The 25906-nt window shown below is 44.8% G+C and overlaps 1 protein-coding gene across 1 annotated transcript; it reads right to left on the minus strand.

Annotated features, from left to right (window-relative positions):
* Positions 1–164: 164 nt before the first annotated feature.
* Positions 165–25544, minus strand: nmi (N-myc (and STAT) interactor). Its single transcript, XM_080199407.1, has 10 exons — positions 25363–25544; positions 24041–24101; positions 19244–19333; positions 17867–18025; positions 12277–12393; positions 10631–10805; positions 6841–6947; positions 6397–6583; positions 4507–4616; positions 165–760 (listed from the first exon to the last, which is right to left on the minus strand). Exons 2-10 carry the CDS (start codon positions 24095–24097, stop codon positions 563–565), a joined length of 1200 nt encoding a protein of 399 aa, XP_080055533.1. The 5' UTR covers positions 24098–24101; positions 25363–25544; the 3' UTR covers positions 165–562.
* Positions 25545–25906: the final 362 nt, after the last annotated feature.

Here is a 25906-nt window from a genome sequence, read left to right on the forward strand (position 1 = left end):
AGGGAAAACCCATAGTCTTGAAGTAAGCGATAAGACTATTCTTCCATACCATGATTATTAATAGCATTGTCCTTCACAATTTGAAATTGGAAACACAACAATCATTTAAAAAATCTAATTTCAGGCTGATTTTATTTGAAGGACTGATACAGCAGCGTAAACAGTATTTTTCATTCCTTTATTTTAGCTGTTAGTTTTATACACAACTATCTTATCATGCCCTATTGCAAATCAGTATAGTTTTGCCATGTAAAGGAGAAGAGGTATGAGAAATGCTTCTATGTATGTGGCAGATAAACACACAAAATAGAATGCATTTTTACACAATTCAAAACGGTACAGCAGTGATGAAACTAAGAATATATATATTGTAGATATACACATGATAAATGGTTCACAGAGATAGCAAGTAAATAATGTAATTGGTTTCTGGAATAACCAAATCTAGAGAAAAAGAGATCGTGACCACTATTGAGAATGTGACAAAACTATCCGACTCAACAGACAAAAAAAGATGTATGGACTTTACAAAGACATAAACTCCTAACTAAGAAATGGAACATTATTCCTCTTCCACATCTTCTCCAAAGTACACGGTGAGCTTTTGGTCCTTTGGGACATATTTTAAATTCTCAACTTCACCGCCATGATTACTTGGCTTCTGGAAATGGATCTCCAACTTGTCCTGTAATTCTTCCTCTTCCAGTACATCCTTGATGCCCGTTAGCAGCACAGTTCGCTTGCAAATTGCATTAAATGTCTGAAAGAAAGTTGGAAGAATGCAACGGATAACGCAGTTTATTACATTGGTTGTGGCTTTCCAGCTCTTTCCATTGGCGGGATCTTCTGGTCCCACCAATGATGATTTCCCGCCGCCCCACCCACCCCCCCCCACACACAATGGGTTACCTGGCGGCATGGCCAGCAAGCAATGCAAATAGCCACTGGCTTTGGCAGGATTGAAGGATCTTGCCAGTGGCCAATGACGAACCATCTCCACTGCTGGAAAATCAGTGTGGAGGTGGGGGTGGCATGGCAGGGACGGGAGATGGGGGCAAGGGGAGTAAGACATAAAATCCCAGTCATTAATTTATTTAAAAGTATTAGAAACTTTTAAGAAATGGCAATGTTGTTACAAATCAGAGCGTGAATCAATCCTGTATTTTCAGCTACCATTTTAGGTAAATGAAAGCCACACATTGTTCTTATAACACAATGGGTAAATGCAATGGCATAGTATAGAATGGTAGTGGCAAATTCCTATTTTTGATCCCAATTCCACATCTAGATAAGCTTCTAATCTCATAATCATGCCATCAATAAGAATGCCTCCTTCAATCTCTGTTACATCTCTATTCTCACCCTATCACTACTCATTCACTGCTAAAACCCTCATTCATGCTTGTGCCACCTTTAGTTTTGACAACTTCCCACTGGCCAGCCACATTCTACCCTCCTTCAGATTGTCCAAAGCTCTGCTGTCTTCTATTTAAATTGAAATCCTTGGTACAACACTTAGTTGAAACTAAAACTTCCCTTAACTCAGCCAGCTTTCACTCAAAAAGACCCATTCTCGTTTTCTTTTTAAACGTTCCAAACTGATGCTGTGGTATGTACGCTGTGCCTGAAGGCAGTTCCTTGGCATATTTTCTGCTGATGCATCATCCTGAGCTGTCTTCTTGACAGCTTTTTGTCAGCGCTGCTTTGTCATTGCCCTCCTCTCTCTGGGTCAGGTTGAGGTGGCAGGCCCAAGTCTACCTCAGCTGGAATGGAAATGTGCTACACTGAAGCACATTCCAGCCAACTGAGCTAACCACTGCCTCCCTCCCACTTCCTTCCTAAGATAGAATCAATCCCTACAGTGTGGAAGGAGGCCATTCGGCCCACCAAGTCTGCAGCGGCTCCCTGACAGAGTATCTTACCCAGGCTCTTTCCTCAACCCTATCCCATTAACCCCACACATTCCCTATGGCTAATCCAGCTAAACTCTACATTTTGGAACACTAAGGGGCAATTTAGCATGGCCAATTCACCTAACCCGCATATCTTTGGAACGTGGGAGAAAACCGGAGCACTTGGAGAAACCCCACACTGACACAAGGAGAATGCGCAAACTCCACACAATCACCCAAGGCCAGAATTGAACCCAGGTCCCTGGCGCTGAGAGGCAGCAATGCTAACCACTGTGCCACCTAAGCTGATAGTTACCCAATAATGCATAAGATATTAGATAAGTATTTTGATTTAAATTTGGACCCATACCCCAGCACTTGCCCAGATACTAGTGAATTGACATGTGATGTCAGAAGCTAAATTGAGTTTGAGAGATTAAAAAAGGGCTCAAAATGGGGTGCTGGGAGCATCCATATAGGTCCACACGTTGGCAAAGTTGAGAAAGTATTCAGACTAATTTGTCAGAGCAAACTAATATTATGGGAAGGAGAAATATATCTTAATAAGAATGGGGAATTTACATATACATCTTGCCACATTTACGGAGTCACAATAGACTTCTTAGAATCATAGAATCCTACAGTGCAGAAGGAGCCTATTCGGCCCATTGGGTCAGCACGGACTCTCTCACAGAGAATCTCACCCAGGCCCTATCCCCACAACTTCATGTATTTACCCCATTAATCCCTCTAAACTGCACTCCTTGGATCACTGAAGGGCAATTTTGCGTGGCCATTCCACCGAACCCGCGCATTTTTGGACTGTGGGAGGAAACCAGAGCACCTGGAGGAAACCTTGGGCTAATTCTTAGGTCCAATTGGCTGAAATTCAAAACTGTCCCCCATCAGTCCAAATTTCTTTTATTCCATTCACGTATTTACAAACCTCCTTTACTACTTTGAAAACTGACCTTAAGTAGAGAACAAATCTAATTTACAAAATAATGCAGGGACATTTAAAAATGTGAATTGGTTGTAAGTGTCGGAATGTTAAGACGTCTTAGACAATCATGACTGTTACATTTAAGATAACTTATAATTCCTTCCCTCAGAGCTGTGTTACAGTCATTAAATGTGGTCAGCTACTGAACTTGACTGCATTCCAATCTCACACTGACACTGAAGTAACTAGACTCCGAGCAAACTGTTTACGTAACGTTTTATCTTTGTAGCCTTAAATAGATCCAGCTTTACTTTAACGACGGCATAATATATTCTGCATCATGACAACCTGCATTTATATGGTGCCTTTAGTAGAATAAAATGTCCCACAGTGCATAATGGGTGTCTTATCAGATAATATTTGACACCAAATTGCATAAGATGATACTAGGGTAAATTCACAAGGTGGGAGGGTGTCCAAGACACTATTGGAATAATTGAGTTTGAAGATACCAAAAGTGTGAATGAGAGTTTCAACTGCAGATGAGTTGAGGCAGAAGGATAGGTGATGGTGAGGATAGAGAGCCTGAAACTCAGTCCAGGGTCCACTGGGACACCAACGTTGTGAAAAATGTGGTTCAGATAGTGGTAATGATATGATGTAGCATTCAAGGTGCAACACTCCTTCTAAAGCAGTGGTTCACCCAATTTGCAATGAACAACATCGCAGGATCATTGTAGAGCAAAGTATGACACCGAGCCATGTAAGGAGATATTAGGTCAGATGATTTAAATCCTGATCAAAGCAGATGGTTTTGAGGAGTGTTTTAAAACAGAAACAAGAGGCGGAAAGACATTGCGACGGAATTCCAAAACCTGGGGCTTAGGCAACTGAAGGCAGACCAAGTGGTGGAACAATGCACTAGAGAGGTCAACGTGTAGATAGCTCTATGAGGGGGTCGTGGGGCTGCAGGAATTACAGAGGTTGGGAGGCCATAAGATATGTGAAAACAAGGATTTTAAAATCATAGATTATAAAATCACTACAGTGCAGGAGGCCGCCATTTGGCCCATCAAGTCTGCACTGACCACAATCCCACAAAGGACCACAACCCTACCTCTATAACCCTATTTAATTGCCCTGCTAACTCCCTGGCACTAAGGAGCATATTACCACAGCCAATCAACCTAACCCACAGTGCTAACCACTGTACCAGACGGATGAATTTTAGTTGGAATTAAATCACAGCTTGAGATCCTGTACCAGAAAGCATGTATGTGGTGTCACTATGCACCAATGAACAGCCTACCATCCTGGGTTACTGGATCTTGTGCTTCCCTTGTATTATTTGATGGAGTTTGTGGGAATATGTTTGTTAATCAAACTAATCACCATCTTGCTGTACAAAAACAAGAGAGCCGAATCGTGTGCTCATGGGGAAATGCAAGTCAGCCCTGCGTCTGGAATAGGACTTGGATCAAGCATTAACATATCATGTATATTAAAGAGATTATTTTACAATGAATGTACAGTTCAACAGTTACGTATTATTAAACTGCCACGCAAAATTGGTAACCAGTGTAGTTCAGTGAGCATAGAGGTGAAGGGGGAATGGTATTTGTTGTAATTCTAGACAACGTACTGAGATGACGTAACATGCAGCATGCTCACCTGAAACTTCTTCACAGAATACTGCTTTACAGGTTCTACTGTCACCAAACAACTTGTTTCCTCCGTTAAGAGGATTTTGTATTTCTTCTGCTCTGCAACACGCTGAGCAACTAAAAGAAAGAAGATGAGAAATTCTTCATCAGTAACGTATGATACCAGTGTGACTGGAATCACGCAACCCTTCGTAACATACTGGCAACTGAAGGATCTCCTACAGCTTCCAACACTAAAGAAAAAGCCGATATTCAGTTTGAGCTCTCTTCCCATCGACAATAAATCCACGTGGATGGAGAAAAGAATTGACTGAGGTATTGAGAACAGCTGCGATTTTATGGGGTCATGCTTCATGGGACCAGAAATTTGAGACTATTTCTGGAAGTCCCATCAGGATTTTACATCCACCAAGCAATTAACTGCATAGCACTGCGGCTCCCTTCCCTTTAAACGGGTGAGAGGTCACTTCAAAGGGCTGCTAGCCAATCAGTGGGCTAGTAACTCTTCAGTTCTGACAGCGCCACTGGGAGTAATGGCCACTGCTGGGACTACACCCAGGATACAGCAGAACCAAGCTAAAATGGGGCCAAGTCACCAAGGCAAGTCAGACAGGCCCTGGTGAGGTGTGGGATGGGCAGTGGGGGGAGGGGGGAGATGGTTGGTGAGGACAGTGGGGAGTTGTTGCCGCAGGTTGAATCCTCCATGGGTCCCCATCTTCCCCCTCCCCCAATCAATGAGCTTTGCCCATTCTGATTGTTGGGGACTGGCACAATCAACAGCGGCTGAATGGCCTGCTCCCGTGATGTTTCTACAGTGCCCTCCAAAGATGCCCAACTATGGCCTTCTACCAATGACCTGGCCCCATTTTAGCTTGGTTCTGCTGCATCCTGGGTGTAGTCCCAGCAGTGGCCATTACTCCCAGTGGCGCTGTCAGAACTGAAGAGTTACTAGCCCACTGATTGGCTAGCAGACCTTCGAAGTGACCTCTCACCCGTTTAAAAGGGAAGGGAGCCGCAGTGCTATGCAGTTAATTGCTTGGCTGGCTGCCAAGCAAAAAAAAAGCATCTAAATGATGATAATGAATTCCTGCCTTAACTTCTGCAGGATTTTCTGGCCTCTGCCCTGACTGGGTTCTGCAGCTGCTCTGGCCTGCATCCATTCACTTCATTCCCTGAAAATATCAGCATCATTAACTCCAGTTACTTTCTCCACTTTTTGCTGCTGTTGTTACTTCAGGTATCCAATAGCTGCAATATCTTCCCTCACTTTGGTTCTGCTGCTTCCTGGGTGTGTTCCCAGCAGTGGCCATTACTCCCAGTGGCGCTGTTGGAACTAAGAGTTACTGGCCCACTGATTGGCTGGCAGCCCTTGGAAGTGACCTCTCACCCCCTTAAAGGGGAGAGAGCCGCAGTGCTGTGTAGTTAATTGCCTGATGGACGTAAAATCCGGATGGGAGGCTACCCACTTTTCTTGTTACCTCTGAGGGGTAAAACAATAGAAGACAAAAGAATGCGAGTTTAACTGGAGCATTATGCATATTTTTAGTTTGTTTGTTTGTGAAGAAGATTACTGTACAGAGTGTTAAATAATTGGTTCATTCCAGAACTATAGGAGCTTAGTAAAATGTGTTATAAACATCCGGAACAAACGCTTAGCAACGGTGGTGAAATAAAGATCGAGAAGTGGGATTTTCGAGCCCCTTCTGTCGATGGGGTCTTCCAGTCTTGCCAAAGTCGACCCCTTGTGGCGGGTTCCCCAGCAGCAAGGTGGGTGAGTCACCCGGCAGCTCATAGTTTGAATTCCTAATAATCATAAATTGTGCTGCTTTAGGTCCCTCCCTCTCCCTTTCATGCACTTAACTGACAGTTACAGCAAAGGGGAAAGTATTTCACTTACCCGCCTTCTCCACAAATGTGACCAGAGCAGTTCCAGAAGACCTATCATATTCAATGTGTTCCACTTCCCCTCCGCCTAAACTAGGCTTTGAAAAACTTATTTCCAACTTGTCTCTCATCTGTTCTTCCGGAAGACTGTCTGAAATTTGGTAAACCTTGACCGTCTTGCGGCAGATGTCAACATGCACCTGAAAAAGAGTTCATATAAAAACATTCCAACCTAAACTGCAAGAGTAGTGGTGGATACGTTAGTATAATTAGTCATAATGCATGACAAATCAATGCAAGTGTGTCAGACGTAATTGACTTTGTCCATTATATATGAGCCGGCCTTATACAAAGAGACTAGTTCAAGCTTTCAAATGTGACACAAAAGCCCTTAATGCCCAGAAACCTTCATTTCAATACATTCTGTAATGGTCTGATGCTGATTTCATGCATTTACCTCAAACTTCCTTGCTGAATCCAGTTTGACAGGCTGAACTTTCACGTCTATTTTCCCAGGATCCAGGTTTATGTGATGTTTGGGCACTTTTAGAATTGTATTCGCAACTTCAAGAAAAAGACAAGAAAAAAATTGGAGGGAGTTCAATAAGAAGGTATCATTTGGCAGCTGTAACAAGTAGTTCAGAGGTGAGGACTCAGCCGGGATCTGTGGCAGGAAGTAGATTTTCAGGCTGAGATATTTCCGTTCAGCATTCCTTTCCCACGCTGGAAGCAAACATGAGGGAATCGCACATCTGCACCTTGTGATTTCCTCACCATTCAAATTCAAAATTGGACACTGGAGTAGGGACTACCTAGTACTCCAAGCCAAAACGCATCCTGGTTCCCAGTTCGTCAGCCTCCAAGCTTGGAAGCTGTAATGCCCAGTAACACGAGACGAACCAGTATTCTTAAAGGCAAAAATGGAACTTTCTGGAAAAGAGGAACTGGTGGTGGCGTTTCCCGTCTGTATGACATACTGAATGTCCAAGTTGGAGCATCAAAGCCAGTCTCACACAAATAAAGTGCCTTCCCCATTAACCAACATGCCCTGATGAGGTGAGCACTGGTGGGCATTGAGCAGGCAGGATGCCAACATGACTGCTGGGATCATTTTGGGCCTTACACATTTTCATAGAATCCCCACAGTGCAGAAGGAGGCCATTCAGCCCATCAAGTCTACATTGGCTCTCCAACAGAGCACCTTATCCAGGTCCATCGCCCGCCCTTGTCCCCGAAACCCCACACATTTACTCCATTAATCCCCCTAACCTATCCATCTTGGAAACTCAAGGGGAATTTAGCATGGTCAATCAATCCAACCTGCACATCTTTGGACTGCGGAAGGAAACTGGAGCAGCTGGAGGAAACCCACACAGACACGGGGAGAACAGCCAGTAACCCAAAGCTGGAATTGAAGCCAGCGCCCAGGCGCTGTGAGACGGCAGTGCTAACCACTGTGGCTATATTCATAATGACAGAAGGTGGCCAAGGAAAAGAGCAAATACAGAAAGCAAAGCCATGTAAATAATTACAAATAAATTGTGCCAAATTATACCAAAAATGCAGGGGTCAGTTCTAATAGCAATTATACCTACAAAGAACTGTCACCATATCGCCACTGATCCTAGGGGACATACTGCAGCCAGTGGAGGTTTCCTCATTTGGATACCATTTCACGGTGCCCTTGACATTAAGGACAGAACTAGGCAACCCGGCCACTGAAGAGGCTAAAAAGGATAGTGGAGGATCAAAGGATTAGAACAGTGTAGTTCTCAATCCTATTCCCTGAATGAATGCTGGCATTGTCCCTTGGGTCTCTTTGCAGGAGAGGAAGTGCTCCAAATTTTTTAAAACTCTGTTTTGTCCTTGAGGGATCCAGGCCACAATCACACCATAGATCCCACAGTGTTTGCTGGTCAGCATTGTTAAGTCTCTGCTAACTACACAATAGATCACTCAGAAGGACCAGGGACATCATATCTGATAACATAGGAAGCTGTTGCCACAGATCTGCCCCGTCCTTCAAGGATGGTTGTACCTGGAGATATGCAAAGACTGTAGTCTCCAGAAGTCCAATGTTGGTTCCAATGCAAGACTGAAACTTGGCGCATCCAGGCCCAGTCCCAGATGCCACCCAATTCAGATGACTTCTGAAAGGTTGACACAGTAGGGATGCCAGAACAGCTGTGAATTTTCAGGCAAAAATATGTCAAGTGTGAATTTGGGGATCCCAACAGGGAATGGGCATAGTAACATAGTGGTTAGCAGTGATGCCTCACTAGGGACCTGATTTCAATCACTGTCTGTGCAGAGTCTGCACATTCTCCCCGTGTCTGCATGGGTTTCCCCCAGCTGCTCTGGATTCCTCACACAGTCCAAAACACATGCTGATTAGGTGCATTGACCATGCTAAATTCTCCCTCAGTGTACCCGAACAGGCACCAGAGTGTGGTGACTAAGGAGTTTTCACAATAACTTCATTGCAGTGTTAATATAAGCCTATTTGTGACACTAATAAAATAAACTAACCTTTTTCTTCAGGAGTGTGGTTACATTCTTCAACAGAATTTTTTTAATGTTTGTTTTAATTTTAAGTCAGCTTTTGAAAAAATTGGAAGAAATTAGAGGCTAGAATAGGGAAAATATATTAGAATGACACAAGCTCAAAAATGCCAATAAGCAGCAATTAGAAAACACCAAAGAAACACAGGAAGGTAAGTTTGTATCTGATCTTGCCACAAGGCTGTTGTAGAGGGTTGTTTTTCAAACTGGCGACCTGTGAACAGCGGTGTGCGGCAGGGATCGATACTGGGTCCACTGTTATTTGTCATTTATATTAATGATTTAGATGAGAATATAGGAGGCGTGGTTAGTAAGTTTGCAGATGACACCAAGATTGGTCGCACAGTGGGCAGTGAAGAAGGTTATCTCAGTTAGCAACGAATCTTGATCAATTGGGCCTGTGGGCTGACGAATGGCAGATGCAGTTTTATTTAGATAAATGCGAGGTGATGCGTTTTGGTAAATTGAACCGGGGCATGAATTACTCAGTTAATGGTAGGACATTGGGGAGAGTTATTGAACAAAGAGATCTAGGAGTACAGGTTCGTAGCTCCTTGAAAGTGGAGTCACAGATGGACAAGGTGGTGAAGACGGCATTCAGCATGCTTGGTTTCATTGATCAGAACACTGAATACAGGAGTTGATGTTGTACAAGACATTGGTAAGGCCAAAGTCGGAATACTGTGTACAGTTCTGCTCTCTCTATTATAGAAAGGATATTATTAAACTAGAAAGACTGCAGAAGAGATTGGGACTGGGATGCTACCAGGACTTGATGGTTTGAGTTATAAGGAGAGGCTGGATAAACTCGAACTTTTTTCTCTGGAGCGTAGGAGGCTGAGAGGTGACCTTATAGAGGTCTATAAAAAAAATGAGGGGTACAGATCAGCTAGATAGTCAATATCTTTTCCCAAAGGTAGTGGAGTCTAAAACTAGAGGGCATAGGTGAGAGGGGAGAGATACAAAAGGGCCCAGATGGGCAATTTTTTCACACAGAGGGCAGTAAGTGTCTGGAACAAGCTGGCAGAGGCAGTATTAGAGGCGGGTACAATTTCTTCCTTTAAAAAGCACTTACATGGGTATAGAGGGATATGGGCTAAATACGAGCAATTGGGACTAGCTTAGGGATTTAAAAGCAGAGCGGCATGGACAAGTTGGGCCAAAGGGCTTGTTTCCATTGCTGTTAACCTCTATGACTCTATAACTCTAATCCTAATACAAAATGATTCACACTTCCCCATACAAAATAGGGACCATGCCTTTTCAGAATGAGGTGACCTACCAGATTGGCAAACAGTATCTGTGCAACTGAAGATTTCCAGAGACTTCTGCCCTGTGGGGAGGCAGTGGCATAGTGGTAGTGTTGCTGGGCTAGTAATCCAGGAACCCAGGGTAGTACTCTAGGGATCTGGGTTCAAATCCCACCACCACAGATGGTGAAATTTGAATTCCATAAAAATCTGGATGACCATGAAACTATGGCCGATTGACACAAAACCTATCTGGTTCACTAATTTCCTTTAGGGAAGGAACTCTGCCACCCTTACCTGGTCTGGCCTACATGTGACTCTAGATCCACAGCAATGTAGTTGACCCTCAACTACCAATAGAGATGGACAGTAAATGCTGGCCTAACCAGCCATGTCCAAATCCCATGCACAAATAAAAAAAATTAAAAGTATTACCATGCTCATCTTCGAAAGTGATCAAAGCCTCTCCGTTCTGAAGAACAAATGGAACTTTGGGCAAGATTTGATAACAGCACTTTATCTTCAGGAACTCTTCGTCCTCCTGATCGTTCGGCACAATTCCTTCGAGTTTGATAAATTTAATATTCTTCTCAGGCATCACTGCCTTAACCTGTATGCGACAAAGACTATGTTGAAAAGCGAGAGTCTGAACCGAAAAGCTTCCAAGTTCAAATTGTTTCGTGATCATTAACAAACAGAAATATTTACATCTCCGGATATGTGCCAGTTATTTTACCCTTGCTCGTTAGATCCCGCCAGGGCCCAATGGAAAATGCCGTTCTGTGAGGTGGTAAAATTCCGGCCATGGGGGGCAGAAATTTGTACCCATTTAATGGACGTAAAATGGCCTCCAAAACAGCGCAATGGTGTCACAATTTCAAGGACAAACACTGGACCCCAAATTAGTTCCTGTTATCTTGTTGGTGGCTGCCCAAGCTGGGAACTAGGCCCTGTGCGTATGCCAATGAGGGCCCTAGTTTTGGGGCTTCTGCATTGACTGGAGCAGATGTGGGGCCTCAGGTGTACATGTGGCCACAAAAAGAAGATTTGTGACATTTTGTTTTTATTTACACAAATCTAGCAGGAGCAGGAATCACAATTACCAGTGGTGTGCACTTCAGTCAGGCAATAGAGGAGAGGAGAAGGAGGATGGGCAAGAATGAAGATGTTCCAGAGGTTCTCTCTTTATGAAAGCTCCTTTTTTCACCCCTGTTTCAACAGATTAGAAAAGGATTCTAACAGGGATAAGTAGGAAGCTTCACTGAAATGAAAAGTAACGAGGTTATGCTAAACTTGTACTAGACCATGGTCACACCACACTTGGGAGTACTGCATACAATTCTGGTCACCATATTATACAGAAATACAGGCAATATTTCTTTTCTCTTGAAAAAAAATGGCTGGGTGGTGACATAATAAAGGCTTTTAAAATTAAGAAAGGTGTTGATGGAATAGATAGAGTGAATTTTTACACATATAAAGAAAAGCAAAACTGGAAACCATGAGTTCCATATGGTCAATAAGGAACTAAATAAGGAACTCAGAAAAAAATGCTTTAGACCCAGAGATTAGTGAGTATGTAGAACTCAATATCATAGGGAATGGTTGAAATCAATGGTATGGGTAAGAAGACTTCAAACATATCTGGGTTATGTTGATTGGCCATACTAAATTGCCCCTTATTGGCAAGGGGATTGGCACCATATTATGTGGGGTTATCGGGATAGGGCCTGCATTGGGATTGTTGTCAGGACAGGCTCAGTGGGCTGAATGGCCTCCTTCTGCATTGTAGGGATTCTCTGATTCTAAGCACCTAAGCTGGAAGGGAATAGCAAGTTATACTAGATGGAAAAAACAGGAGATGGCTCAAATGGAGCATAAATGGAATGATTAGACTGAATGGCCTGTTTCTGTTTTGGATATCTTATGTAACCCTCGTAACTACGGGAGCCATAATCCCATCACTCTTAGACCACAAGGCACTGAATACCAGATGGCTAACTATAAGGTGCATTTAGATTTAACTAAACAGTGTTTATTAAAGAACAAGAATACGATTTGCCTCATTGCACAATAGTTACCTTGAATTTAGACCGCAGTCGGTCACAATCGTTTTGGTTACGTTGGAGCTCATGTTGAAGTTGAAGCAACTGTTCTTTTAGTTTTTCGCCTTCAGCCTGCTTATCAGACAGCCTTGCCTATTGAAAAAGAAAGGGCCTTAAGTAATTGTATATGAATTGCAAGTAAATCAAATACCTCAATAAAACAGTGAGAAGTTGCCGGCGTTTTCCTATCTTTCTCGGCAGCCTGGCAAGAGCAGAGAATCCAGTGGCAGTCGGAAAACTGCCATCGTAAAAGTGCTTCTAGGATTTTGCCGAAGGCAGTTTAACAGTGGGTCGATCATCCCACTGCCTAGTGGTGTGAACAGCCATTTGCACTTCTTACCATCTCATGAATGTTCATTGAAACGGCTACTCACTGGAACCTCATGTCTTCCAATCTTGCCTCACGCCAGCAGAAAATTATATCAGCCTGAAAGCTGTTTGAAAAGGAGTGGCGTGCGCTGTGTTTGAACCTCTGTTCACTCATGACTTCAAGGTGAGTGCCATGTCCATCGCCTACTTCCTTTGGCGCTGTGCCACTCTTGTTGCGCTGAAATTCACAATGCTGAACCGCTCTTCACAGATAATGTCCTGAAGTGGGTTCGCGAGCTGATGGTGATGCCGCCGAGTTTCTTAAGCTTTCTGTTCTTGGTGTGCGTGTAGGTGGCATAGTTTCATTGTCTTGACTGCTTGGCAGCGTCTTGCAGCTGGTCTGCTGTGTTCTGAGCACAAGTTGAGAATATGGACTCTATCTTGGACGCAGGTTGCAGCGTCAGCTGTAGAACTGGTGTATGAGGTGATTGAGGAGAATGAGAGAGGTGCGACGGCAAAGTCTCTCAGCATCGTCTGTATTGTAGGTCTCTCAAACTCACCTGATGAAGGAGCAGTGTTCCAAAAGCTCAAGATTCCAAATAAACCTGCTGGACTTTAACCTGGTGTTGCGAGACTTTTTCCATTGTCCAGAAGGACACCACTGTGCTGTGGCACTCACTCGGGTCTCCACTTTCAGACACTGAGCTGTAACTGCAGTCAGGGTTGAGAAATGCAAAGGTCTTCTGCTCCCAGTGGCTGACACCCGTTCCACTGTGCAGTGATACTCAAGCAGAATTCCACACTCAGAAGGGACCATTTTGACCAGGGCAGATTCCTATGCATAAAATCATAACACCTTCAGTTGATAAAAACATTCACAAAACCAGGAAATGTACTCACAAAAGTGCAATTTATGGAAGAGTGGTAGCACACCCATGACCCAAAGGTGAGTTCAAAATTTCTTAACTTTCTGAACCCTACCTTTACCCCACTGGTCAGTCCTGATATCCACAGCAGAGTGGAGGTAGCCTGCTGACTGCTGTATCCTGGCCATCCTCTGGTGGCCTGAGATCTGGAGGGCCTCAGACTGATAAGGGCCCCCTTTTCCAGTGGAGGTGTATGCTTGGTGGCCTGAGCCATTTGAGTCAATAAGGTTACAGGCAGAGGGGACTGTGAATGGCTGTACACCCTCGGAGTGTCCTGAGAGAACACCCCCGAGGCGTCCAGCTGACCATCCTACTCCCCATGAGTGCCCGAGGGCCCCTGCCCTGACTCTTTGAGGAGGTGGTGACTCATCCCCATATTTCCGCCATCTTAATGGTGCTTTCGAGACACAGCCACTGACAGAAAGCGAACGACTCCTCCATCTTTCGCTCTAGTTTTGCTGAGTGATTAACAGATCTCTGCCTGATGTTCCATCATGATGTGGATGTGTCGGCGTTGGACTGGGGTAAACACAGTAAAAAGTCTGACAACACCAGGTTTTAGTCCAACCGATTTATTTGATAGTAAACTCACAAGCTTTCGAGGGGACTCCCTCTTACTCTCCATTCACCTGACGAAGAGGGAGTCCCCTCGAAAGCTTGTGAGTTTACTATCAAATAAATCGGTTGGACTAAAACCTGGTGTTGTCAGACTTTTTACCGATGTTCCATCACCCATCGTTGCATCTCCAGCATTGAATTGGCAGCTGCTTCCAGAAGCTGATCTCCTGACTGGGTCTGAGTGGGTGGCTGTTCTCCAGCAGGCACCCCCCCACCGAGTGCCGGACAGCTAAGCTATCCCTGCCTCTGACTGCTGTGGTAACCTGTCGGTGAGGTGTTCTCCAGAAAGTGAGCTGGAGCCTAATCGGAAGCAAGCCCCACCCAGGTGTATGTCTCTGCATGGTGGAGGTTGAGCATTATGAATAGTCTTCCTGTGGTCTGGGGGCTTAGACTGACACTGGGCTACACTGTGGGTCTCAATCTGCTGCTGCCTGGAAAATGGAGAGAAGAGTTTCAGTTGATGAGGCTGAGGACTCAGTGCGATTGTCAGGACGTGAAGTTATGGAGTTGTCCTCCATCCCAGGTTGTTGGTTCAGACCCATCTCACGTTCCTTATAATCTCTGCCCTTCCCAGCCAGCTCAGCTGAAGTCTCCTCGAACACAAAGATGATATTGGTTGTCCCTCTCCCTAGTCTGAACTCTTTCCCCCTGTTGCGTGCCAGCTCCGCCTCACCGACAGGTTCCCGCAGCAGTCAGAGGCAGGGATAGCTTAGCTGTCCGGCACTCGGTGGGGGGGTGCCTGCTGGAGAACAGCCACCCACTCAGACCCAGTCAGGAGATCAGCTTCTGGAAGCAGCTGCCAATTCAATGCTGGAGATGCAACAACGGAACGTCAGGCAGAGATCTGTTAATCACTCAGCAGACTAGAGCGAAAGATGGAGGAGTCGTTCACATTCTGTCTGTGGCTGTGACTCGAGAGCACCGTTAAGATGGCGGAAACATGGGGGCAAGTGAAAATGAAGGAAAAGCTTGTGACGAGGTGGGATGGAGCAGAGACTGTGTCAGGTGAATGTCCCCCGTGTCTGGTGAGCCTTCCCCAGGAGGATCAGAGGATGCAGAATGTGCAACACTCTAGACAGGATGCTGGAGATGTGAAAGTTTCTGTGAGGCAATCATGGGTCCCCCTACTAATGATTGCCTGAAATCCCTGGAGAGAGAAGCCATTCAGCACATGATGCCATGACAGGAGTTTGACATTGGAGGGAGTTGAAGGATGACTTACCCTGGTGGAACAAGTGAGATCATTCACCCCTTTCCTGCACTGTATGGTGTTTGGACACGGTTGCCAGCTGCTCTTGTGCAATGGTCCACCAGGTTGACGAGGTGAGGCTGGTGTGCTTTTTGGAGACATTCCTGGAATACAGGACATCCCTGTGCACCCGCACTCCTTTGATCAAGAACTGAGGGAGCCTAGTGGATGAAAAGGGATGCTGCCTTTATCTTGAGGCTTATAGCTTTCTTTGTGTGGCTGGAAGACATCTGTAAAAGTTTCCTGGATGTGGAGATGCCGGCGTTGGATTGGGGTTAGCACAGTAAGAAGTCTCACGACACCAGGTTAAAGTCCAACAGGTTTATTTGGCACTGCAAACTGCCGGCTCCAAGTGGTAGTTAATGCTTTCTTGTACACCCACGGTGTTGCTCGGGAGGGAGTTTGTGTCTGGCATTTTCTGACCATTCACACCCCGCTGCCGCTGAAAGCAAGGACAGAAAATTTGGTGCTCAGCCAAATATCCTCTGTTCACTGCAGCAGTATGCTGGCACAATGGTTAGCACTGCTGCCTCACAGCGCCAGGGACCCAGGTTCGATTCCCAGATTGGATTACTGTCTGTGTGGAGTTTGCATGTTCTCCCCATGTCTGCATGAGTTTCCTCCAGATGCTCCAGTTTCCTCCCAAAGATGTGCGGGTTAGGTACACTGGCCAAACTAAATTGTCCATTAGTGTCAGGGGGCTTAGCAGAGTAAATATATGGGATTACAGGAATGAGGCCTGGATGGGATCGTTGTTGGTGCAAGATCGATGGGCCGAATGGCCTCCTTCTACATTGTAGGGATTCTATGATACCAGAAAATCCTGCTGCCATGAATGGCCAGAAAATTCCTCCCCAGGTCTTTGACCCAGTGACATCGAAGGAATGGTGACATTGGCCACAATTCTCTGATGTTGTTCGCCGTGCTGCCGCTGCCAGCCGGAACAAGGAATGTGGAGCTCAACCAAATCTCCATTCACAGCAACGGGACCGGAGAATCCCAGCCCCGCAGGTGAGATCAGAGAATCCCAGCCATAGTGTCAAGTCAGGATAATGTGCAGCTTGGAATGAAACTTGCAGGTTGTTCCCATGCCTTATCCTTCTAAGTGCCAGAGGTTGTGGGTTTGGAAGGTGCTGTCAGGGCAGTTGTGCCGCACTGCATTTTGTAGATGGCAAACACTGCTGCCACTGTGCGTCAGTGATGGAGGATGCGAATGTTGAATATGGTGTATGGGGTGCCAGTCAAGCGGGCTGCTTCTCTGATATTGAGCTTCTTGACTGTTGGTGGAGCTGCACTCATCCAGGCAGGTATAGAGTATTCCAACACACTCCTTGCAGATGGCGGACTTCTTGTACTGGCAGAGGCTGGTTTCTTTTCAATTTTGATCAACTGAATGCTCGACACGCACAGAAGGTCAGTAAGGTCATTTAATCAACTCTTACTGAGAGATCTACATACACAGCTTCTGCTGGTGCAATATAAACTGCATGTGCTCCTCCCCATTTTACACAGAAAGTCATCAGTGCTTCGACACAAATGATAAAAATTAAAGTTTAAGAATTTCAAAACATACAAGACAATGCCACTGGAGTTTAACCAAGTAATTGTGCATAGCCTACCAGCACAAAGCACTGTGGAGCCATGGACCAAGTGCTGGAAATCAGGAATAGAATAAATAGGTGCTTGAAAGTTGGCACAGACACAAAGCGCCGAAGGGTGTAAAAGTCTGTCGCACAGCACCAGGGACCCAGATTTGATTCTGGCCTTGGGACTGTCTGTGTGGAGTTTGCACGTTCTGCCCGTGTCTGCATGGGTTTCCTCCAGGTTTCCTCCCACACTCCAAAGATGTGTAAGCAAGGTGGATTGACCGTGCTAAATTGCCACTTAATGTCCATGCTTAGCCAAGGTAAATGTGTGGGTTTACAGAGACAGGATGAAGGGGAGGGCCCAAATGGGATGCTCTTTCGGAGAGCCAGTGCAGACTAAATGGGCCGAATGACCTCTTTCTACACTATAGGGATTCTATGATTCTATGACTCCATGAGGTGGTGATGAGCTGCCTTCTTGAACCACCTCAGTCCATGTGGTGTAGGTACATCTACAGTGCTGTTTGGGAGGGAGTTCCAGGAATTTGACCCAATTACTGCATCAGGCAATAAAAGGCAGCTATAGACTCGCTCTTGGTGATCCTGTGGGATTCCACCCTGCAGAACCAGTGACTCACAACCCAGGACAATGACTTAGGCATAGAAGGTTCCAGTCTCACTCTGAATTTCCTCTAGTGACTAATCCGTCCAAAAGACATTTCTGGCCTTGGTATGTGTATACGCTCTTTTGATGCAGACCCCAGATTAAACACACACAAATGCATAGTACAATGATTAAAATATGCATATGTGAAATTTAACAGATTCTTTTAGTTTTAATGTTGTGTTGAAGAAACAGTAAAAAGAGTCACTTTTACCTTGAAGGATTTCTCTGCCTTTTGAAACTCTATCTGCAAATGCTCCTGTTCCTTATTCAGCTGGGTAAGTTCTTGTAAAGCTTGCTTCTTCTTTTCATCCACATCCAGTTTTTCACAGATTAAATCTGATTTTTCCTTATCCAATTTGTCTAATTTACTCTGTTCAAAAACACAAGGCATGACTGTAACTCCTGGGCAACAGAGTAAAACTCCGACATTTTTTAAAAGTGCATCCTGAAACTATTTTTCAAAGAACTTCTACGATTAATTATCCACTAAATGATGGAAACTAACTTTTGTACCCAACCGTTTCCTAAAATTATTAACAGGAGAATATTTCCACTCATGTAGCCTGGATGAAGTGAGTGGATGCTTATTTTCATTGGGATCAATGTCCAAAGGGCTAATAACCAAGGTTTACAGAAGACAGCACAGTAGCACAATGGTTAACAATGCTGCCACACAGCGCCAGGGACCCGGGTTCAACTCCAGCCTCAGGTCAGTATCTGTATGGAGTCTGCACATTCTCCCCATGTCTTCATGGGTTTCCTCCAGATGCTCTGGTTTCCTCCACAGTTCAAAGATGTGCTGGTTAGGTTGACTGGCTATGCTAAGTTGGACCTAATTCAGGGGAATTTGCTAACCACTCTGCCACCATGCTGCCTTGTGTAAACTTAGTCTTTTATCCAACTGCTGTTACTAAAGTAATATGCATGCAAAATGTGCTGATTGTACGCAATTGGCCAGACTTTTACTGGCACGCCTGCCCAAGGCTCATAAGATGGTGCCCGAGGCCAACAGAGAATGCCACTCTGCGAGCCTCACCCACTCTGACTTCTTGGCGGACCTACCAGTAAAATCAGGGCCAGTGACTGAGAGTCGCGCCCTGTGTCTGTTCAAAGTGCTGCTATGGTTCAACCAGCATGCTCTGCAAGTTCTAGCTATGCAACAGAGTTACCCTATCTGGGGAGTTTTTTTTAATTGAATTATGAGATATGAACGTCACTGACTGGCCAACATTTACTGCCCGTCCCTAGTTGCTCTTGAGAAGGTGGTGGTGAGCTGCCTTCTTGAATTGCTGCAATTCCTGAGATATAGCTGCACCCACTTAGGGTGGGTTAGGGAGGGTGTTGCAGGATTTGTGATGACAAGATCACGACAAATGGTTAAAATCAGTTAAAGTTATTTAACCTTCATTCAAGAGAGCCCCAAAGCTATGAATTTGACTTCAAAACCCAATTTCCCCTTCCAGCTATGAATTTTGTGCCAATGGTTCATATAAATTCATTCTTGTGATTGCAGGGAGTTGATCTAAAACAACAGAAAGATAACGCCAGTTGGTAAAGTCACAGAGAGGATGCTGTCAGATATTTGTACCTGCCACAATTTTAGTTCTTCTTTTGCTGCTTCAAGATTTTCTGAAAGATTCATAGTGTTCTCACTGTTGTCTGGAATAACTTCAAAATCCTGGAAAAACAGCCAGAGAAAGATCAGTGAGATAAAAGCGAAATTCTGCAGATACTGGAAATCTGAAATAAACCACTGGACAGCATCTGACAGCATCTGTGGTGAAAAACAGTTAACATTTTGAACAAAGAACAGCACACGGACTAGCCCTTCAGCCCTCCAAGCCTGTGCAGATCACATTTACCTACCTCGATCAACCTCAATTTATATCCCTCTATTCCCTGTCTATTCATGTGTCTATCCAGATAAGTCTTAAATGTCGCTGACATATCTGTCTGAACCACCTCACTTGGCAGCGCATTCCAGGCCCCCGCCATTTTGGATCTAAATAATCATCCTACGGATTAGTGAGGAATAGTTTATAGGGCAGTACATTGGTTAGCACCGCTGCCTCACAGTGCCAGGAACCCAGGTTCAATTCCCAGGTTGGGTCACTGTCTGTGGAGTTTGCATGTTCTTCTGGTGTCTGCAGTTTTCTCCCACACCGGGTGCTCCAGTTTTCTCCCACATTCCAAAGATGTGCGAGTTAGATGAATTGGCCATGCTAAATTGCTCTTTAGTGTCAGGGGGACGAGCCAGGGTAAATGTGTGGGGTTACAGGAAAAGAGCCTGGGTGGGATTGTAGTCGATAGAGACTCAATGGGCCGAATGGCCTCCTTCTGCACTGTGGGGATTCTATGAAAAGAACTGTATTCAGTAATTTAGATTTTTTTGGTATTGATCGACCTATACTTTTTGGTTATGTTTTAAATATGAATGGAACCAATTATAACTGTAAGTAGGAAAAAATCCTTACTGAAACTTTAATGCCAATCATGACTGAACAGTTAGAGATAATTGTCCAAGTCTTTGAATGATTTCCAGTTGAAGGCTATGTTATGTGTAATGAGTTTCAGAACTCTCATTCATTCAGCAGTAATCTTTATCAAAGCTGTGATTGTTGGCCCACTTATACCAAAGGTGTGTCAATTCCACAATAGATATATGCAGTGTACTGTCAAGCTAATATTCTAACCACTGAGATGGAAATCTAAGTGGAATTTTACACAGCTTCTTCTTCCCCATCTGAAGCTACTTGCCAGGTTCATCACACAGATACCAGTAAATCCACCAACTCCATAAGTGGGCCTTCTTCGTGTATGAATTAACATTGAGTCAAAAACACACAAAAACATTTTCCCGCAAGACTTTGCTAACTAATGATCCATAGCAGGAATTGACACTAATTTCTTTGGCCCCAAAATACCAAGGTCCAAAGTGGCACATCACAGCATAGAAATGTCAATTACTAGGGGCATAGTGTGGAGATGCCAGCGTTGAATTGGGATGGGCACAGTGAGAAATCTCACAACACCAGGTTAAAGTCCAACAGGTTTATTTGGAATCATGAGCTTTTGGAGCACTGCTCCTTTATCGGGCAAGTGCCTCACCCGATGAAGGAGCACTCACCTGATGAAGGAGCAGTGCTCCGAAAGCTCATGATTCCAAATAAATCTGTTGGACTTTAACCTGATGTTGTGAGACTTCTTACTAAGGGACACAGGTTTAAGGTAAGAGGGGGAAGTTTAAAGGAGGCAAATTTATTTACACAGAGGGTGGTAAGTGCCTGGAATGCACTGCCTGAGGGGGTGGTAGAAGCAGATACAATAGCAACATTTAAGAGGCATGTTGAGAGATAGACAAATAGAGGAATATGGACCATGTAGAGCCAAAAGATCTTTTACTTTAGAAGAACATCATGTGTCGGCACAGGTTTAGTGGGCCAAAGGGCCTGTCCTGTGCTGTACTGTTCTTCGTTCTATCTGCTGCTCTATCTGCAAACTAACTCAGTATTAATCCAAAATAGGACCCAAGACCTTCTGGTCTATATGGCATTGTACTACATCGGCTGGTCTCTTTATTCCCTAGATCACCCAGTGAAGTCATACAGTGTTACAGAGGTTAGCACTGCTGCTTCACAGCTCCAGGGACCTGGGTTCAATTCCTGGCTCGGGTCACTGTCTGTGTGGAGTTTGCACATTCTCCTTGTGTCTGCGTGGGTTTCCTCTGGATACTCCGGTTTCCTCCCACAGTCCAAAGATGTGCAGGTTAGGTTGATTGGCCATGCTAAGAAATTGTCCCTTAGTGTCCAGGGATACATAGGTTAGAGGGATTAGTGGATATAATATGTAGGGATATGGGCGTAGGGCCTGGGTGGGATTGTATTCAGTGCAGACTCGATGGGCCGAAGGACCTCTTTCTGCACTGTAGGATTCTTTGATAATCTGGACTTAAAAGATAAAAGAAAGTGACATAGTTTTAAAATGTTTTAGACGGTAACACTGCTCCTGATCATTTAAAAAAAAAGAGACAGTGTTTTACTCAAATGTTTTGTGTTTAAAAAGGATAATTCTATCTTTGACCCCGTATCCAATTGTGTTCAATCAAAATACATTCTCAACTCTGAATTAGAAGATTGTCAATTCATGCCTCACTACACAACACATAATCTGGGCTGACACTTCAGTGTGGCACGGGGTGGCATAGTAGCACAGTTGTTAGCACTGCTGCCTCACAACACCAAGGACCCGAATTTGATTCCAACCTAAGGTGACTGTGTTGCGTTTGCACATTCTCTTCATGTCTACGTGGGTTTCCTCCGGGTGCTCTGGCTTCCTCCCACACTCCAAAGGTGAGCAGATCAGATTGATTGCCCATGCTAAATTGTTCCTTAATGTCCCAACTTATGTAGGTTTGGGGGAATAGCGGGGAAAATACATGGAGTTACATGGGGATAGGACCTGGGTAAGATGCTGTGTCAGAGAGTCGGTGCAGGCTTAATGGATCAAATGGCTGCACTGTAGGGATTCTATGAAGAATTGCTGCATTTTTGGAGGTTCTACCTACCCCTTAGGGCAGATTTTAAATCAAGGTTTTGTCTTTGTGTTCAGTGAGCAGTAAAGCTCCCAGATCATTGTGTGAAGCAGTGCAATGATTTTTTTCAATGTCATTTAGTGTTACAGGAAAATAGGCGAGTGTCAGTTAGCAATAAATATGGTAACCTACTCTCCAAACCAGGCAGCATCCTGGTAAATCTCCTCTGCACTTTCTCCATGCTTCCACATCCTTCTTATAGTGAGGTGACCAGAACTGAACACAATATTCCAAATGTGGTCTCACCAAGGGCCTGCATAGTTGCAGCATAATCCCACGGCTCTTAAACTCAAACCCCCTGTTAATAAATGCTAACACACTATAGGCCTTTCTTCTATCCACTTGAGTGGCAACCTTCTGACATCGGTGAATATGAACCCCAGGATCTCTCTGTTCCTCCACATTCCTCAGAACCCTGCTGTTGACCCTGTAATCTGCATTCAAATTTGTCCTACCAAAATGAATCATCTCGCACTTATCAGGGTTAAACTCCATCTGTCATTTTTCGGCCCAGCTCTGCATCCTATCAATGTCTCTTTGCAGCCTACAAGAGCCCTCCACCTCATCCACTACTCCACCAATCCTGGTGTCATCAGCAAATTTACTAACCCACCCTTCAGCCTCCTCTTCCAAGTCATTGATAAAAATCACAAATAGCAGAGGACCCAGCACTGATCCCCGTGGTATACCACTAGTAACTTGCCTCCAGTCTGAAAACTTTCCCTCCACCACCACCCTTTGTCTTCTGTGAGGTAGCCAGTCACCCATGATAACTACCCTGTGACCTCCACACCTAACCTTTGCCATTTCCTGCTCCACATCTCTATTACTATTTGGGGACCTATAGAAAACTCCTAACAATGTGACTGCTCCTTTCCTATTTCTAACTTCAGCCCATAATATCTCAGCAGGCAGATCACCCTCAAAATGCTTTCCAGCAGCCGTTAAGCTATCCTTGATTAACAATGCTACTCCTCCACCTCTTTTACCACCTTCCCTACTCTTACTGAAACATCTATACCCCAGAACTACCAACAACCATTCCTGTCCCTGTTCTAACCACGTCTCCGTAATGGCCACAACATCGTAGTCCCAAGTACGAATCCATGCTCCAAGTTTACCTACCTTATTCCGGATGCTCCTTGCATTGAAGTAGATACACTTCAACCCACCATCCTATCTGCTTGTACACTCCTGCAACCTTGATACCTTCCTCACTACCTCCAACACTGGCTTCTGGACTACAGCTCGTTTTCCCATCCCCCTGACAAATTAGTTTAAAGCCCCCTGAAGAGCCGTAGCAAATTTCCCTCCCAGGATATTGGTGCCCCTCTGGTTCAGGTGCAAACTGTCCTGTTGGTACAGGTCCCACCTTCCCCAGAATGTGCTCCAATTATCCACGTAAATGAAACCCTCTCTCCTGCATCATCCCTGCAGCCACATGTTTATTTGCACTCTCTCCCTGTTCCTCAACTCGCTAGCATGTAGCACCGGCAACAAACCAGAGATGACAACATGCTTTGTCCTGGCTCTCAATTTCCATCCTAGTTCCCTAAATTCCTGTTTTAAATCCCTGTCCCTCCACCTACCTATGTTGTTGGCATTGATGTGTACCACAACCTGCGACTGATCCCCCTCCCCCTTAAGGATTCTGAAAACACGGTCCGAGATGTCACGTACCCTGACACTCGGGAGGCAACATACCATCCGTGAGTCTCTTTTGCTGCCGCAGAATCTCCTATCTGTCCCTCTAATTTAGATTTGACACAACACATTTTTGGGTGACACACTTACAGAATGTGAGTTACCGTAATCTGCAGATAGAGACTTGGATTCGTCACGCTGATCCATACACCTATTCATCAAAGAAAAATATCAAAATTAATTTATATAAATATTCTAAATTTCATATATACAGCAAGTGTGGTGTGATGTGATATGACAAATATGCTCCCAAGTATGAAATCTGTTAATGGAATTAGTTAGACAATGAGCTTTGGCATTTTGAGTTCAAGTCTACTTGTCCTTGTGGAACTGGTTTGTACACCAACCGGTGATAATATTTGATCTCTGGTGGGATCAAAGTGAGAGTTAGGCCAGGACAGTACTTAGTTGTAAGGTCATAGAGTCACAGAGTAATACAGCATGGAAACAGAATTTTCGGTCCAACCGGTCCGTGTCGGCCTTGTTGCCCTTCCAACTAGTCTCAGTTGCCTGCATTTGGCCCATATCCCTCTGATCCTTTCCCATACATGTATTTATCCAAGTGCTTTTTAAGTGTTGCCATTATACCTGCTTCAACCACTTTCTCTGGCAGCTCATTCCACATAAGCACTGTGTGAAGAAGTTGCCCCCTCAGATCCCTTTTAAATCTTTCTCCTCTCACCTTAATGCTATACCCTTTAGTTTTCAATTCCCCTTCCCTGGGAAAAAGATTATGGCCCTGATTTTACCAGCACACCCGGCTCAGAATCAGGGCAGGCGAGACTCGCAGAACGGCATTCTCCGTTGGCCTCGGGTGCGATCTAACCAGGGGTCAGGTGGACACGCCAGTAAAGTTCTGCCCAATGTCCTATCTAGGCCCCTCACAATTTTATACATCTCAATAAGGTCACCCCTCCTTTGTTCCAAGGAATATTATTCTTGCCTGGCCACCCTCTTTCCATAACTCAGGCCCACTAGTCCTGGCAACATTCTAGTCAATCTTCTTTGCACCCCTTCAAGTTCATCAATGTCTTTCCTGAAGTCATCAAAGCTCACATATGCTAATAGCTACCTCAGCATGCCAAAGGTGGATTGGTAACACCGGGAAGGGTGAGAGCCCAAATCTTCTGCTTGTCAAGAGGGAGTGAAATATTTTAATACTTCTTAGGAGGTCGATCAAGCCTTTGACACAAGGAAACCACCCGCAACTGCCAAAATGCCGCCACATACAATGCCGAGAAACACTTTAAAACCGAAAGTAACTCAAGTTACGTTTTAAATAGGAAGTCAAGACTTCAAATTATCTTAAAATGTCAACACCGCAAAGACATGGCAATCTCATGCCACTCTGAATGCTGAGCGCTGTGTACACTGAGCCAACAAGCGCTGTCTGAATGAGGGGCTTTCATTACCTTTGTAATTCCCAGCGCTGTACGATTGGGACCGCTCTATAACCGAGCGGCCAAGGGCAATTCTGAGCAGACCTGTCTCCTGCCACTTCCGCTCGTTCCCCTGAACTCGCTCCGCTGTTTACTCGCGATTTTTACTTTCAGTTTCCAGAATGCCGCCTTACTGGAAATCATCTGACTTGACTGCATCCGTGTGTTTAGTTTCTTGTAAAACAAAAGGAAGCAGATATTTGCACAATTTCCCTGTCGAGTCCAAACTTTGACCGCACCCCGTCCAGTGACTTTATTTGTAAATGTATTTAAAGGTGAGATTAAATAATGAAGCTGTCGATTTCAGTTTGGCCGCAGCCCCAATAGTGTTTAAGTAATGATACTCAGGCATTTGTTCCCGCTGAGGTTTCACACAGCCTTTTTGGAAGGAATTGTGATCCGTGGATAGCAATCACAGGGTAAATCCGAAAGCAGTTTGTGGTGTTGGCAGCAGCTGCAGGTCAAACACGGAAATGCACAGGTCGCTCGCCAGACATAGCCCCTTACTCCTCCACAC

Source organism: Carcharhinus amblyrhynchos, chromosome 11, assembly GCF_965287045.1.
Source record: "Carcharhinus amblyrhynchos chromosome 11, sCarAmb.v2.hapA, whole genome shotgun sequence".
NCBI lineage: Eukaryota > Metazoa > Chordata > Chondrichthyes > Carcharhiniformes > Carcharhinidae > Carcharhinus > Carcharhinus amblyrhynchos.